This window comes from Astatotilapia calliptera, chromosome 16 (genome assembly GCF_964374335.1).
Source record: "Astatotilapia calliptera chromosome 16, fAstCal68.1, whole genome shotgun sequence".
In the NCBI taxonomy this organism is placed as follows: domain Eukaryota; kingdom Metazoa; phylum Chordata; class Actinopteri; order Cichliformes; family Cichlidae; genus Astatotilapia; species Astatotilapia calliptera.
The window spans coordinates 11,961,585-11,978,616 of NC_137437.1; the positions used below are offsets into that span (position 1 = coordinate 11,961,585).

A 17,032-nucleotide genomic window follows, 5' to 3' on the forward strand; every position below is an offset into this window, starting at 1 on the left:
CATCATGGGGAGGCTCGCGACTCTCCAACGGGAGATCGAGAGGCCAGTGTCGGAGTGTTAAAGAGCAGCCTGAAAAATTCTCCTGGGCTGCTCGCATGGAAATTAACAAAACCAACATAAACATTGCGGATCCCCATCACGGCGCCAGCTGCAGGCCCAAGGCTGGAGCCGAACAATCACTCCCTGATAATGACTGTGTTACGGCTATTCTTCCCATCCCATGCAAGGACACCTGGATTGGCTGGAGGACACTGTCTCAGCTAAACTATGGACATGCACACACACACACTTACACTGATAAGCACTCACTCATCCCCCCTCCCTTTCCAACGCCTTCGATGCTTGTGCCCTACCAGGAAAGATAGCAGTCAACTGGACCAGCACAGATGCTGCAGGACCGGATGCGCTGTCTACACCGGCTCTCTCTTACCCTTTACCCGCCCCTGTTGCTTGTCTTGTGTTTCTATGGTGTATTGATAGTTATGTGCTTTTGTGCTGAGGTGTTTTTTCTGTTATCAAACTGTTCTCCCACTAGGAGCTCAGTCTGAGTGGAGTTTTTTTTCTCCTCCTCTTACCTCATGTAGTGTATTTTCGTTGTTTTTTCCTATCAGCCTACCTTTCTGACATGTCTGCCCAATGTGATGTTTGTGTAAAGTTGGTCAGAAGGTTCCTTTGTAAGTGCGCATGCGTCATTAGCGTGCTGCCTGCTGTAACCCTAATTTCCCTCGGGATGAATAAAGTATTCTGATTCTGAATGGTGAGTCGTGGTCATGTTGTGCCTCCAACCTGTCACAAATTCACATCAGCAATTACAAAAGTAGCAAACAGTGGCAAGAGAAATTTTTTCTGTTTCTTCTGCTGATGCTTCAGTCCTGTTTATGCGGACTGTAAACCATGGGCAGCAGAGGAATAACTGGCAGTAACTGATTATGACAGCAAATCAAAATTTGTTATATTCTTTGACCATATGTTTAGTTAGTAAGTATATATTATATGTATTTCAATTCTAATCTAAAATACAATATATGTTCGAACAATCTGAAATAATGTCAATAAATCATTCAGCCCTAAAAGGCATCAGGTATCGCACATTACTCTCCATAAAAATGGATCAGTTTGGTCATCTGTCTGCGAACCAACTTGCCCGTTTTTGCTATTTAATTTTTTCTTCTTGCTAAGTGACTAAATCTGACTTTGCAGTACCATGTGTACTACAGTACCCATACTGTACAGTAATGCCACTGTTTTGCACATGTCTCACTCTGTATATTTTATTTATTTTATATATTTTATTTATTGTTTACTCTATTTAATTTGTAAAATATGTGTACACACACACACACACACACACACACGTAGAAAAATATTTAGTATACACATCCAGAAATGCATATACTATTATATATTGTACATATATTTATTAGTTTCAGATTGAGCCATTCTTGTATTTTGCTTGTTTACATGATTGTATTTTGCACAACTCTGTTGCTTGTGAAGCTCGCACACAAGAATTTCACTAACATGTGCTGTACCAATGTACCTGCACATGTGATGTGACAATAAAAGTGATTTGATTTGATTTGATTTGACGTGGAGGCCATTTTCACAAGTACATGAATGTGGTTTACTTCAACACATGTGTCAAGCATATGGCTTTCAAGATGAGGGAAAAGGTTTTTTTCACCACATTCTTCCAGGACCTGGGTGACAATGGTTGCTGTGACTCCACGTCCACTGGGTAGCTGACCTCCATTGGTTTTGATTTTCCTCTGAATGCATTTTTCTGTTGTGATACACACAGTAACCATGTCTGGTGAAGGTTTTTGGAGACCACCTCTGTCTTTCTGCTTAATAAAAGTATGCACAGCACCTTCAGTTGTCAAGGCCTGTGAACAAGGCAAGCAGGTGATTTTCTCTTTGATCTTCTTTACTACAAAACCTGCGATGTAGCTGATCACCGCCTCCTTGTATTCAGACAGGTTGCATACATCTGGGAGGTCAGGAATCGAGTGATCATCAGGGTCATTTACTTGCACAAGGTGCACTTCCATTCTGCGAGCAACATTTACAGCTGCAGATGTTGAATCAAGAATGTATGTGTTGTCTCGAAGTAAACAATTGCCTGTACCCGTTTTAACTTGGTGTCTAACAAGTAAACGTTTGTAGGCTCCCCTGAACTGTCTGGCATTAGGATTGTCATTGTGCCCACCTCTTGCTCTTATGGTAGAGAAGAAGAGCTTTAAGTGGTTCTGACTAGGGGTGGGTTTTTATAATCGATTCATCGATTAAAATCGATTCTGGCTTGGATAACGTAAAATCGATTCATTAAAATCCTGAATCGATTTTTTTAATATAAATTTATTTTGCCCGAAATGCCAGAATCTCTGGTGACATCTCACAAAATTTCAACAACCACCAAACAGTTAAGACAGTAAATGAGAGCAGGTACACGGATTCTGCACATAGACTTAAACACACAGCGCGACCCACGGATCAGAATCAGTTAGATGTTGCCTTTCTCACAGTCGGGGCTGAAAGCCGACAGCTCGCTGATTCTGATCTGTTGGCGGGTCCGCGCTTTGTGTTCACGCCCTTTATGAGCCGATTCTAAAGCTGTTAGTTTGATCTCTCTCCAAACAATATTGACCGAACCAGCAGCAAAAGAAGATCCAAACGCTTCACATAAACATCGTCATGAATTCACTCTGACTTTTACTGTTTTGCTTCCACCGCGATGCACAGCTCTCTCTCTCTCTCTCTCTCTCTCTCTCTCTCTCTCCCTCTCTGTACTTCAAGAACAGTTTCCCTTTCTTCATTATTCGCTTGCTTGTTACGCACAAGTCTACTGTTGTTTACAGCGCTGTCAGCCGCTGTTTTTTTCCCTTTTACATTCTTCCGAAAAGAAAACCTAATTTCTGCTGTTCAATGCTGAACAAATTTAAACTTTTTAAAATTATTCAAAATGCAAAACGCTTAACCGTGTCTCTAATAAAACCGCTGTAACTTCAGAGGTAATGTTCATATGTTGATTAATGGTTTTCTTTCGTTTTTGATGTACTGCAGAATATTTTTATAAAATCCCAGGCCAGGAAAATCACCTTCATGTTTTTCTGTGTTTTATCTTCAGCTACTTTGACACAAAGACATCTGCTGTGACGCTCACACCTTTGATAAAGTCTTGCGTGTGTCAGCTTCCTTTTTATTGATACAAAAATATGTAAATGTACTGATCTGAATTATAATATTTCTGAATGTCAAAATTTCCCAGATTTAAATCGAATTAAATTGAATTAAATCGAATTAAATCAAATCGTGGATCGAATCGATTCGGGACCTTGTGAATCGGAATTGAATCGATTCTAGAAATCAGTGATGATACCCAGCCCTAGTCCTGACTCAGTTTGTAGGTCAGAAGATACCTGCATGGGGCATCGGTCTTCTCAACAAGTTCATTATAAATGTTAAGTGCACTTATGCCATTAGCAATGAAGCCATATATGGCAGTCTTCTTTTTTGTGGTGTGAAGTGGCACCATCTTGTCATACTGCTGGACCTTCAACCCACGAAGCAAGGTTTCCGCATCCTTCAAGATTGTCTCAGCCCTGTGTTTAGTTGATGGCTTAATTGGAGCTTTGTAACCTTTTCCAAGAGGATTACGGCTGTTGAGCACATCAAAGGCTGCATCTACAGTGCGCACAAACTCCACAGTTGCAGAACAACCTTTAAACTCCTCCAATTTCAAGCCTTGTTCACAGAACTCCATTGCATCCGCTACACTTCTGCTGAAGAGCTGTGCTGCTAGGTGGACTTTCATTTTTTGTTTTCTCCACTGTAAATGAGCCATTTTTAGTCTGTTACCTAGTCGTAGACCCTCTTCATCTTGGAGTTTATTAAGGGCTTCAAAGTACTTCCACATAATCTTCCTCCCATCTTCTGTCTCAAATTCCATTGAAGATACAAAGGCATTACGAAGAAGCTTTAGCATCTGGCATGCATCCAGGATCACATGCACTTTTTGTGTGGGATTCTCTGGATGAAAGAAGTAGGGCTTCATGTTGTCGATATTTACCTCTGCGCCAAGTTCCCTTATCATGGCAAAGTTATTCGTAGGGGCATCACACGTAAGGGAGACAACTTTAACACCAACTTCATGAAGCCTGCTAAGGCTTTCCCGAATGACATTGGCTCTTCTCTGATCCATCCATACCATCGATGAGGAAGTACGCAATGGGAATTTTCCATGACTCATTGACAGCCACAACCATGAGGACAAAGGCCTGGGTGGCAAGTGTGTTGTCAATTTCACCAGTGCCTATATCTACATAGCCATGGAACCGGTCACCTGCAAACTCAGTCCTTTTGTGGATGTACATTTCATCCATCATTAGTGCACACACCGTCTCCTTTCCCTGTTCTCTGTTTGCCTCCACGTGACTTGTTAGTGCTCTGAAAGATGCTACGGTAAATCCAGAATCAGCTGAGACACTACTGTACCAAGTGCGAATGGTGTGACTGTGTGGCAACGCTTTATTAAAATTCTCACGCACATACTCATGTGCTTTTGGGGAGTAAAAATGAAGTGTGGTGACAAACTGTTTCAGTTCCTCAGAATATTTAGCTGACTTTTTCCCATCAAGGATTTTACGCAAGATGTGTTTTGGAACTTCATTGATTGACTCAAGCAAAGATGCACACTGATTTGAGATCAAGAGCTTGTTCTTGAGTACTTTGGTGACATCCTTTAAGATACAAACTTTTGTCTTTAAACGCCTAGACTTTTGGCATTGCAATCTCAGCTTTTTCCTGTATTTTGTTAGCATCTCTTCTGAAGCCGGATTTTTACGCTTTAATGACTTTGGAGACTCAAGGTTGTAGCAGTGATCATCTTGAATACAGCCTGGTTCTGTTAATGTGGTTGGTAATAACGCGTAACTATGGTCTCCTGGTGTCATGTTGTGGTCGAATTTTGTATGTGTTTGACCAACATTACTGTTCCCTGACACATCGCTTGATAAACCTGGAGAGCCACTTACCTCTGTGCCAGTACCTATCAAAATGTTACGTCTTGCTCCTCTCCCAGTTGACCTCACCTGAATACATGGAAAACTGAAAATTGTTGGAACTGCTGTGCTGCTGAGGCAACAGATTCCCTAAAGCAGCACAAAAAAAAAAGAATGAGAAACTTTATATTTAATGTTTTTTTCTTATAATATTACATAGGAATAGTTATAGATTTTATTAACCTTTGAGTCTGTGATGATGTCATTTTCTTCAAAATGAGCACCGCAAAGACGTGATGATGGCCCAGGTGTCCAGTCCTTCCTTCTCATGTTAGCCAGCCACTGGTTTAGTCTTGCTGCATCACCTAAAGGAAAACTGACCACCCCCACCACCAAAAAAAGACATGCACCTAAGATGACTGTTTAGCAGACTGAATCCAGGTGCAGCTGTGTCAGGTTAATCTGATTAGATGGTCATAATGACAGTGTAGCAAAATCAGACTAAAAAGCCTCTGTGAACTACAGTAAATACTGTCGTGGCAAGGCCGACCAAATCATATCAAACTACTGGTAGAATAGCTATAGAACAGTTTAATGTTAGTGACATCATATTAATTACCACTTTAACTCACATGCTCTTTTTTTCTCAAAAACGTAGTGGTGCAGCAGACTTTGTTTTTAGTTATGCAAACAAACGAGCCCAAATAGTAATTTTTAAAGACGAATTATTCACCACGCTTATTTCACTTTTGTTGGCAGTGTCTCCTGAAACGAAGTCTATCCATGTATTCACAATCACCAGTTAATCTGAGACACTGGTTCGCACAGCCAATTAACAACAGAGAGAACGGGCCTGCAGCCCCAGGTAGTAGCCAGTGGTGTCATAACAACCGCTAACTCCCACTGTACATTAATAAAATAATAATTCTAACCTTAGAGTGAATGAGACATCAATTCACTGATCCACACCACCAGGACATACAGCAATGACATCGGAATGTTGTTCGGACTGGAGAAGTGTAGTCGAATGGTAACAAAGAGAGGGAAGGTAGTCAGAACGGAGGGGATCGAACTACCAGAAGGCAACATTGCAGACATAGAGGACAGTTACAAGTACCTGGGGATCCCGCAGGCAAATGGGAACCATGAAGAGGCCGCTAAGAAAGCTGCAACCACCAAGTACCTGCAGAGGATCAGGCAAGTCCTGAGGAGTCAGCTGAATGGTAAGAACAAGATCCAGGCCATCAACACCTACGCCCTGCCCGTGATCAGGTACCCTGCTGGGGTAATAGGCTGGCCAAAGGAGGAGATAGAAGCCACTGACATAAAGACAAGAAAGCTCCTTACCATGCATGGAGTTCAGCATCCTGAGGCTGTACGCTAAGCGGAAGGAAGGAGGCCGGGGACTGGTGAGTGTCAGCACCACAGTCCAGGATGAGACAAGGAACATCCACGAATACATCACAAAGATGGCCCAAACTGACAGCGTGCTCAGTGAATACCTCAGGCAGCAGAAACCCAAAAAAGAGGAGGAAGGCGAGGAACCATCATGGGAGGACAGGCCCCTGCACGGTATGTACCACCGGCAGATAGCGGAGGTGGCTGATACCCAGAAATCCTACCAGTGGCTGGACAAAGCTGGACTGAAAGACAGCACAGAGGCACTAATCATGGCAGCACAGGAACAAGCACTAAGCACAAGATCCATAGAGGCTGGGGTCTATCACACCAGGCAAGACCCCAGGTGCAGGTTGTGTAAAGATGCCCCTGAGACAATCCAGCACATAACAGCAGGGTGCAAGATGCTAGCAGCAAGGCATACATGGAACGCCATAACCAAGTGGCCGGCATAGTGTACAGGAACATCTGTGCCGAGTATAACCTGGAAGTCCCGAGGTCAAAATGGGAGATGCCCCCAAGGGTGGTGGAGAATGACCAAGCTAAGATCCTGTGGGACTTCCAGATACAAACGGACAAAATGGTGGTGGCTAACCAACCGGACATAGTGGTGGTAGACAAACAGAAGAAGACGGCCGTAGTGATCAATGTAGCAGTTCCGAATGACAGCAACATCAGGAAGAAGGAACACGAGAAGCTGGAGAAATACCAAGGGCTCAGAGAAGAGCTCGAGAAGATGTGGAGGGTGAAGGTGACGGTGGTCCCAGTGGTAATCGGAGCACTAGGAAAGTTCATTGATGAGAATTATTTATTAAACAAATAAACATAACAATTTTTTTACTCAAGCAACATAACGGTGGCCCAATATCAGACAGAATTGTGAACTCCGCTCTGTAGAGTAGGCAGTCATAATGAAGCAGTTCATTTTATTTTGTAGATTCAAGCTGCTCTTTATATTTTTGGCCACCAGATGTCACAGAGAGGACTCTTGCGTTGAAAAAAGGTTCATTACTCGAAGCTTTTCAACACAAGCTGCAGTTCTTCAGAAAGCTAGAAAAACTAGAAACAAACAAAATAGAAACTAGAAACTAAGATGACAAACAAGGAACTGATGACTTGGCATAAATGAAAGAACACGGAACACACAAGATGGATGATGCAACAACAAGAAGACATAGGACTTAAATGTACAGAGGTTAGTGAAGGAATGGGAAACCGGAGGGAAACACAGCTGGAACTAATCAAACATAACACAACTGGGGGAAAGCAAAACTGAACACACTAAAAACAGGACTAGGGACTATCAAAATAAAACAGGAAACCTGAGAAGCACACAAAGACGTGGACAGACTGAATACAGGGAACAGAGATATATCTGTTAGTTATTCCAATCACTCAGTCCAAACTTAGCAGCACGAGTTTCAAGTTTATTTTGCTTTTGCTGGTTCTAATTTAAGTATCCTGAAGTAGGTAGCACACCTAACTGAACACTCATACAAATGTTTTCACTTATTACTAAATCAACCAGCACATCCACAAAACTATTAGACCTCTCTATAGCTATGTCCCAATTCACGGGCTGCATCCTTCGAAAGACCCGGCCTTTGCGGTCTACGTGGGCCGGGTTCTCCGAAGACCAGGAAGGTTGGAAATGGGACACTCTAGCTTTCAGATTTGCGTCACCGCTGTCTTGTTGCTATCTTAAATATAACAGGACATTGGAGTAAATTCTCTACCATGTCACACTTCTGCTTAATCAGTTTTCTGTTTGACGTTTATTCAGCTGTGCGAAAACTATCATTTTAATCTCAGCCAAACTGATTTACTCAGGAACAAATAAAACACTGAAAAAAGCCAAACAATAACATTTTTAAGTTATCTAAGTGACTTATATATCATGTTTAACCTCAGAGCGAAAGACCGTGTGGGGTCTGAAAACGATGTGCCGGGAGTCCGGTGTTGTCGCCGGCTTTAGTGAGCCTTGACCACCCAGTCAGCTATTGAGCTGGTGAGTAACGGATATCTCAAAAAACTTCAGAGCACTTTTCCAGAAAGAGTAATATTAAAACTAAGTAGCTGCTGCCATTGTCGGAAACTGGAATTGGCTGGGCCACGCTATGATTTCTGGGATAGGTTGGGCCACAAAGGATACACCCGACCCATCCCAGAAATCTGGGGAAAAGGAGGACACATTTGTCGGATGCATTTGGAGCAGCCTTCGTTGCCTGTCTGTGATCCAATCGGCCTTTAAATACGGCCTCCGAAGGATGCAGCCCCTGAATTGGGACATAGCATATGTATATATGCTGTATAATCCTAACTTAATCTACTACATTTTAACATACTGCTGTTACCCCTATTCAACCAACATACTGTAACTGTAGCAGTCATGTCATGAACACAAATGGGTTTTCACAATTATCAAGATAATCTGGTGTCTTACAGATCTGTCTGTCTAATGGATAGTGGGGAAGAAGTGAGTGAGGATGAAGAAGGTGAAGAAAAATAAACATTCCCCTGAGAGTGATGGGAAAGATGACAGGATTTCTCATATTGCAGCTATTTGCATTTTTTTGGCCTTTGTGCTTTTGAACTATTACAGTGTAGACGAGGAAAACATTCACTTCTTATAAAACACATCTCTGGGGATGTCTTGTTGCCCTGCTTCTTTTTTTTTTTTTTTAATTATGCAGTGCAGTAAACATATCTCAATGTAATTGTTAGAAACTAAGATTTCATTTTTTACTTTTTTTTTATGACAGGTGAATCATAACTTGTCAGCTCCACTCTTAAGGTTTTTATCCAGCTTTTTTACTTCACATTTGTAGCTTCGGCTTAAGAATCTCACTCCCAACCACTGAATAGACAAAGGTTGTGTCCACATGATGGCTGAGCCTTTGGTTTGGTTTCAATGCTCAAATTATTTTTCCACAACTGTAGGGTAATAAAAACTAAACAAAAACAACAAAAACAAAATAATAACTTAAACACAGCAAATACTAAAACAAAGATGAGGTTAAATGCTCATTGAGATGACACAGTATAGCTTGTAAGGCAACCACGCAGCATGTCAAAAATAGTGTTCTACTAATAAAAGTGAATACATAAAACCACAATTTGGCCTACATGCAAGGCATGCAAAGCACAAAAAACCCACAGAAGCCGCTTTTTGTTGGGCTTAACTGGCTTCTTCAATTGGGAGTATGCATTTCTAACAATGCATACTAAAAATTCAATCACAATTAAAGCTGCAAGCAGTGTTGAGAGGGCCCTCGGAGCCCAGTGTGTCGAGCCATGCTGAACACCTATTTCCACTTGGTGGCAATGGAGAATGCCATCTGAGCAAATGTCACACAGATGCGCGTTGTGTGTTGAATGGCCAGTTAAGATTTTATCTAGATCAATGTTGATTATAATCTAGTGTGCATTTCCTCTTCCCACTACTCAGCGCTCTAACTATTGGCAGGTATGACTATACTATTGGCATATCAATCTGTTCGGGGCTCGGCTCTAATCGTGCCTGTGAAGTTTGGGAGAAATTGGATAAAGTGTCCTAGAGTTACAGCAGTTTTGTGCTAGTTGGCGAATGACTAAAACTCTACATGTCGCTGTGACTATGCTGTTACACAAAACCCCAAAAGCTTTGCAATTTAACTACACCAAGGCCTTTAGTTTCCACTGACCGAAGATCATGTTGATCTGATTAAAACCTTAGGAGGACTTTGTTAAAGTACGAGGCCAGAAAAGGATGAAAAATGTCCCTAAAATTACATATTAAATTCAAAGTGGCCAACTTCCTGGGTTTAGCATATGGCTCTATCAGACTTTTTGCACATCTTAATATCTTACATCAGGCTGCCAAATTTCAGACTCATAGATTAAACATAGTGCAGGGGCTGCTCTTTTGAAATTTTTAGGAGGTACTGTGGATCATTCCGTCCACGCTACTGAGCCATTTTGCCCTGTCCATGTCTGAAACCATTAAAATGAGTAATTTTTCTCCAGACCTGATGCGTGTGCAAAATTTCATGAGTTTTTGAGCATATCTAAGCCTAAACATTTCAGTTCAAAGGCACACAAGATCGACAACAGAAACAAATTAAAACAGAAAACAGCAAAGCAGCAGCGCCTTGCATCATTCTCTATGGGAATGTCCTGCAGTGTTCTTATTCTGGGGCAAGGTAATAAAGATGCTGTTGACCCACTACTACATCTTATACTTGACAACTCCAGGTTTTCAATGACAACGAAAGTGAGCAAAATATGGTTGGCAGGCATAACTGCGGCAAAAAAACTAGTGGTTCAGAGGTGGCTCCCACCACATGAACTCTTGGTGAAACACTGGCTGAACACTTTGTTAGATATCCTGTACCTAGAACTATCCTCAGCTAGAGATAATTATGCAAACCCCTCAACAGTCCAAAACTGGGAACTGAATTAGACTAAAAGACTACTCAGAAGTGTGAGTTTATACGTGTATTTTCTTTCTTTTTGTTTTAAATTACTGATCTATTGTTCCTCTTTCCTTATCTGTTACACCAAACTGTGTTGTCATTGGTATGTTGTGGTCATGCTGTAAAGGTTATATGAGTTGGGGTAATGTTCCCGGGGAAACTCAGTATGATGTACACTCAACAAAAATATAAATGCAACACCTTTGTTACTGCTCCCATTCCCCATGGGATGGACGTAGAGACCTAAAATTCATTCCAGATACACAATATAACCATCCCTCCCAAACAGTGGTCACAAATCAGTCCAAATGTGTGGTAGTGGGCACATCTGCTATATTCATATAATCCATCCCACCTCACAGGTGTGCCACATCAGGATGCTGATCTGACATCATGAGTAGTGCACAGGTGTACCTCAGACTGCCCACAACAAAAGGCCACCCTGGAATGTGCAGTTTTGTCTCACAGCAAAATGCCACAGATGCCACAAGCAATGAGGGAGCGTGCAATTGCCATGCTGACAGCAGGAATGCCAACCAGATGTGTCGCCCGTGCATTGAATGTTCATTTCTCAACCATAAGCCGTCTCCACAGGCGTTTCAGAGAATATGGCAGCACATCCAACCAGCCTCACAACCGCAGACCTCGTGTAACCACACCAGCCCAGGACCTCCACATCCAGCAGGTTCACCTCCAAGATCGTCTGAGACCAGCCACCCAGACAGCTGCTGGAACAATTGGTTTGCACAACCAAACAATTTCTGCACAAACTGTCAGAAACCGTCTCAGGGACGCTCAACTGCATGCCCGTCGTCCTCATCGGGGTCTTGACCTGACTCCAGCTCGTCGCCGTAACAGACTTGTGTGGGCAAATGCTCACATTCGATGGCGTCTGGCACGTTGGAGAGGTGTGCGCTTCACGGATGAATCATGGTTCACATTGTTCAGGGCAGACGGCAGCTGAGAATGTCCCAGTTCTTGCATGGCCAGCATACTCACCGGACATGTCACCCATTGAGCATGTTCGGGATGTGCTTGACCGACGTATACGACAGCGTGTACCAGTTCCCACGAATATCCAACAACCTCGCACAGCCATTGAAGTGGAGTGGACCAACATTCCACAGGCCACAATTGACAATCTGATAGACTCCATGCGACGATGTGTTGCACTGCATGAGGCAAATGGTGGTCACACCAGATACTGACCGGTTCTGGGTCCCCAGGCCCCCAATAGCGCAAAAAACTGCACATTCCAGGGTGGCCTTTTGTTGTGGGCAGTCTGAGGTACACCTGTGCACTACTCATGATGTCAGATCAGCATCCTGATGTGGCACACCTGTGAGGTGGGATGGATTATCTCAATATAGCAGATGTGCCCACTACCACACATTTGGACTGATTTGTGACCACTGTTTGGGAGGGATGGTTATATTGTGTATCTGGAATGAATTTTAGGTCTCTACGTCCATCCCATGGGGAATGGGAGCAGTAACAAAGGTGTTGCGTTTATATTTTTGTTGAGTGTATGTTTGTGATGTGCTGTATAAGATAGTTTTCCTTTGATCGAAAAACAGATAAAAACAGAGACATTGCATTACAATAAAAAGTGATCATAATCAGTCTTTTATGAGTGCAGACCTGGGTTGGCTGAAAAATAAAATATACTGCATCAAACTATCATGAGCTCTAGTGTCTTTTTTCACATTTTTGATATTTTTTCTGTTGAATGTTGGTGGAAGAGTTAGGAGCCTTACTCTGCCCCATTAATAAATACATTTTCACAACACTATACAGTATTTAAAGGTTTAAGATTTAAATGTCTTAGTCAGAAATCTACACTATTCATTACTGTGTCTTTTCATATGGATATATACACAGCTCAAGAACAGGTCTAGTTTCAGTGGTAGCATGCATAAACCACATATTGACTAGGGGACTTCCTCTGAACTTAAAACTTTAGAATCAACCGAAACCAGTGAGATTCTCACACTTCACATGTCCTGTGCCACAGAGCTGAGCTCAGAAATAATCCACATCCTTTCATGCAATGGAGGAAATTTATGTCAATGAACGCTATGTCAAACCTGCCAACAAGCCATCTATAAAAAAAGCCACAGGTAAGAAAGAAATTACAAATATTTAAAGTTTACATTGTTCAATCTGTTATTACTATTATCACCCCCCTTCACCACAACCACTTTTTTTTTTTTTTAACTTTTCAGCTCCAAGAAGCTCCAAGAGAAGCTTTTATTTAGTTGTTATTCTCTCGTTGGGGCTGCTGGCTGGACTTCTCACTCTTGCTTTCTACTGTGAGTTGTGTTGTGTTGCTTTGTTGTTGTTGTTTTCTTCTGTTATATATATAACATGTTTCATTCCATAATGGCAAAATTCCAAATTATTTTTGATTAGCTCGATTATAAATCAGCAACAGTGTTCTTTTGGCTCTCAAAAACATCTTTACTTATTTATCTGTATTTCAGACAAAAACTCCTCACAAGATTCAGCTGAATATCTCTCAATGAATAACAAACTTTCCTCAATAACCGAGGAGAGAGACCTTCTAAATGCAACTGTCTCTGCAGTTCGTAACCAACTTTCTTCTATGACTGAGGAGAGAGACCTGCTGAAGGCCAACCTCGCTGAAATGACCAAAGAGCTGGAGAGACTGCAGAGTTTGTTCAACCAGAGTGAGTCCTTGTCTGAGCTGTTATGTGTCTTTGTAAAAGATTTTACACTGAAATTCAGTGATTCCGTTTTCCAGTGATAGATGGAAATATTTTCTCATTATATCTGAACTGACAGAAATTTAAGAAAGCAAACTTTAATCTTCATGGATATGTTTCACATGAATCATTGTCATCATTGTTGCATCTCCTCTGCATTGCAGTGTCAGGATCACAAGGCCTTTTATATATAGATGTTATAAAATATAGATTCCTGTTAATTAACAGAGACCAAATAAAGTATTGCTGAATGTTCCATGTTGATCTTTAATATTTCTTATTTGATGTTTCTTCCAGAGAAAACCTGCCCTACAGGATGGAGAAAGTTCAGTTGTAGCTGTTATCTCCTCTCTGAAAACTCTGGTTCCTGGCATTCAGCTAGAAAACACTGCACAGACCAAGGAGCAGATTTGGTGGTGATAGACAGCCCTGAAGAACAGGTACAAAGTTCATTGTTTTTTAATGAATGTTGACTTTCAAACCCCACGTTGTTATGAACATGACTTTCCCCAATTTGAATAAAAATGTTTCCATAAAAATTTCATCATTTGACTAGTTTAACAAGGAACTATCAAAATAAAACAGCAAACATGAGACTCAGACTGAGACGTGCACTTGACACTTGAAGAACAGACATGAAAGCATAACATGACTAGATGTGACACAAGGAACACAGGGAAGGCACAGACACAGAAACCAGGAGACTAGAAACTATGAATTACAATGAAGTCAACGACTATTAATAATTCAAAAACACAAAACATGGAAATTCCCCCATTACACTGAAATAGCATTGGGTATAAAGCTGATGAGAATCTGTAGCCAAAGAGACAGAAATAAAAAGAGTCTAGTGATTCATAACACAAATGTTTGTGTGCTTGTTGGACAGAACTTCATCGCTTCATTCACCCAGAAAGAGACTTGGATTGGTTTAAGTGACATAGAACAAGAGGGCACGTGGAAATGGGTAGACGGAACGCCTCTGACTCTGCAGTAAGTCTTCGAGTTCAGCCAATATATTAAATATATTTGTAATAAACAAATATTTTTATAAATAATATTTATTTACTAAGTAAATATATATTTTTTATATAAATAAAGAAGTAATGTTTTTTAATTTATGTACTTCCTTGGTGAAGTTATTTCATCAAGAAAATAACTTCATTGACAAACCTAGACACCAGGAACTGAAGATCTTAGAGACTGTTTTGGCCTTATCCGGACATGACTTGTTATTAACTAAACATTTTTTGATGAATAATGGAAGAAAAAAAAAAAACAGACCCAGAAGAAAACAGTCAATCCTATCATCCGTCCATCCATTTTCTTAACAACTTAACAATTTATTATTAGAGACAGAGGGTTGTGCATGTATCCATAATTCACAATGGGTTAAACATCCTATCAGTAGTCATTTTTCCCATATTGTTTTATATCTAATTCAAAGATATTAATGTTGTTTTTTATTGACTCACCAGATACTGGGCATCTCTTCAGCCTGACAACCTGTTGTTTAGAGAGGACTGTGCTCATATCAGATATCAAGGAACTTCCTGGAATGATGAAAGATGTGAAAATTCTCTCCAATGGGTCTGTGAAAAACTACTGTAACAGCTGAATTTGTTTGAAAATTAGATTTGTACATATTTTTCAAATTAGGCTATGATAGTTATTTCATTAGCATTTTTATATATCCTTTTCTGAATAAGTATTAAGATTTAGTGAAAAACAACCCTTGAAATATAACTATGCCTATAGTAACGAGTAACTGACCCATTTTATTTGGATAACACTTCTATAAACATACAGTCGCAGCACAAAGTTTTACTTTAGAGAATCAAATACAGCTCCTTATTAGGAAGAAGATAAAGACTGTAGTACCTGTCATAAAAAAAAAAAAAACAGAAAACGACTGTGGCCTGCTTCAGTGTGCTCAATGTGGTTTCAGTCAATAATTACCGTCACTGGGGAAATGGTGTCACCATGTTTTGAATAATTCTGTGGTATTTTTATTGATAATGTTGGTTTGTTGCATGAGTTCTGTTTAGATTCTTTCAGTGGTTGTAACAGTGTTTTGGCATCTCAAAGATTAGACCTAAGAGCTTTATCTAGGGAGGACTGTTAAAATTGTTACATTTCAGTCTGCAACATTTGGGCATATCGAGTAATTTGCCATACAATATTAGAATGTTTTTAGTTTGAAACATAGCTAAAATGTGCAGACATGAAACAGCACACAGTGGATTGTACTGGTTGAAATTTGCACTGCATTTGCATTTCATATTGCAAATGTGCTCACTTGCTATTGTTACTGCTGAAAGCATTTAAACTAATGTTATCTTCACTTTATTGTTATTATTCTAGTAGAAAAACTGAGATTATTTTCTCTTGCTGTGTGTGTGTTTGTGTGTGTGTGTGTGTGTGTGTGTGTGTGTGTGTGTGTGTGTGTGTGGGGCATTTTACTGTACTTATGTGTTTTTCTTATTTTTTTTAATCTACTGTACAGATTACAGAAAAAAATGCTTTAACATACATAACGCATTTATTTTGCATTCTACTTGCTATAAAAATCTGAAGCAGAAAATGATGAAGTCTTGCCATTGTTATTTCAGCTTTTTTAATCATTAAAAACATACATTTTCATGATGCATTATTATTGAAATGTAGTTTCCTCAGCATGTGTTTGACAGATATAACATTGTGATTCATCTTCAGAAAAGTGGACAGAAAAAGAGTTTGACTTCTGTGTCTTTTCACATGATTATGCAAACCCATAGAACAATGATATACCCGGCCTGTGATATGTACAAGAGCAGGAACGTTAACACCGCCAAGCAGCTTTCATGAAAACCAGTGGGAATGCAGCCACCAGGGGGCGAAATGGTAATGGACGTTCATTCACTTCCTGCACATACAGTCCAGATCAAAAGTGGCTGCAGAATCACAGAGGCTGGCTGTGTGAGCTGGTCACACTTTATACATGTAGAGAAAACATGTTGTCAGTGTTTCTGTTCAGGGACAGTCACCCAGCAGCAGCAGAGCCACTGAGAACATGTTGCTACTAAAAATCTACTTCTCTTCTTCTGCTGCAGCCAACTGCAATATATCAAGTCTTCATATTAGTCTGGGAGGAAGTTTAGTTTGATTACAGATGGACACTGACAGAATGCACAGAAATATGGATTAAAGTGCCAGTCATTGGGTAAAGTTTGATTTGTTTTTAATGAAAAAAAAAAAAGTAAAAACAAAATCCAGAGTGTTTTCTTTTATTCAATAAAAACCTTTACCCCAAGTTACTAAAGTCATTAGTTTTGCATTGACTCATTCTTTTCAGGAAAAAAAAGTTTCACAAAGCTGTTTTTTTTTTCATAGTTAAATTCTCTTGAATTCATCAGTGGTATTAGGGCTCCTCCTCCGCTGCATGTTATAATTGTTTAGGCACCGAGGGGTTCCA

The 17,032-nt window shown here is 40.5% G+C and overlaps 1 protein-coding gene and 1 long non-coding RNA gene across 2 annotated transcripts; both read left to right on the forward strand.

Annotated features, from left to right (window-relative positions):
• Positions 1–12,847: 12,847 nt before the first annotated feature.
• LOC145420908 (uncharacterized) lies at positions 12,848–13,542 on the forward strand. The gene is made up of 3 exons (XR_013902130.1): positions 12,848–12,972; positions 13,078–13,164; positions 13,438–13,542. It is a non-coding gene; the product is annotated as an uncharacterized LOC145420908 (long non-coding RNA).
• A 138-nt stretch (positions 13,543–13,680) lies between these two features.
• On the forward strand, positions 13,681–16,224 carry LOC113007365 (CD209 antigen-like protein A). The gene is made up of 3 exons (XM_026143829.2): positions 13,681–14,018; positions 14,468–14,571; positions 15,057–16,224. Exons 1-3 carry the CDS (start codon positions 13,836–13,838, stop codon positions 15,187–15,189), a joined length of 420 nt encoding a protein of 139 aa, XP_025999614.2. The 5' UTR covers positions 13,681–13,835; the 3' UTR covers positions 15,190–16,224.
• Positions 16,225–17,032: the final 808 nt, after the last annotated feature.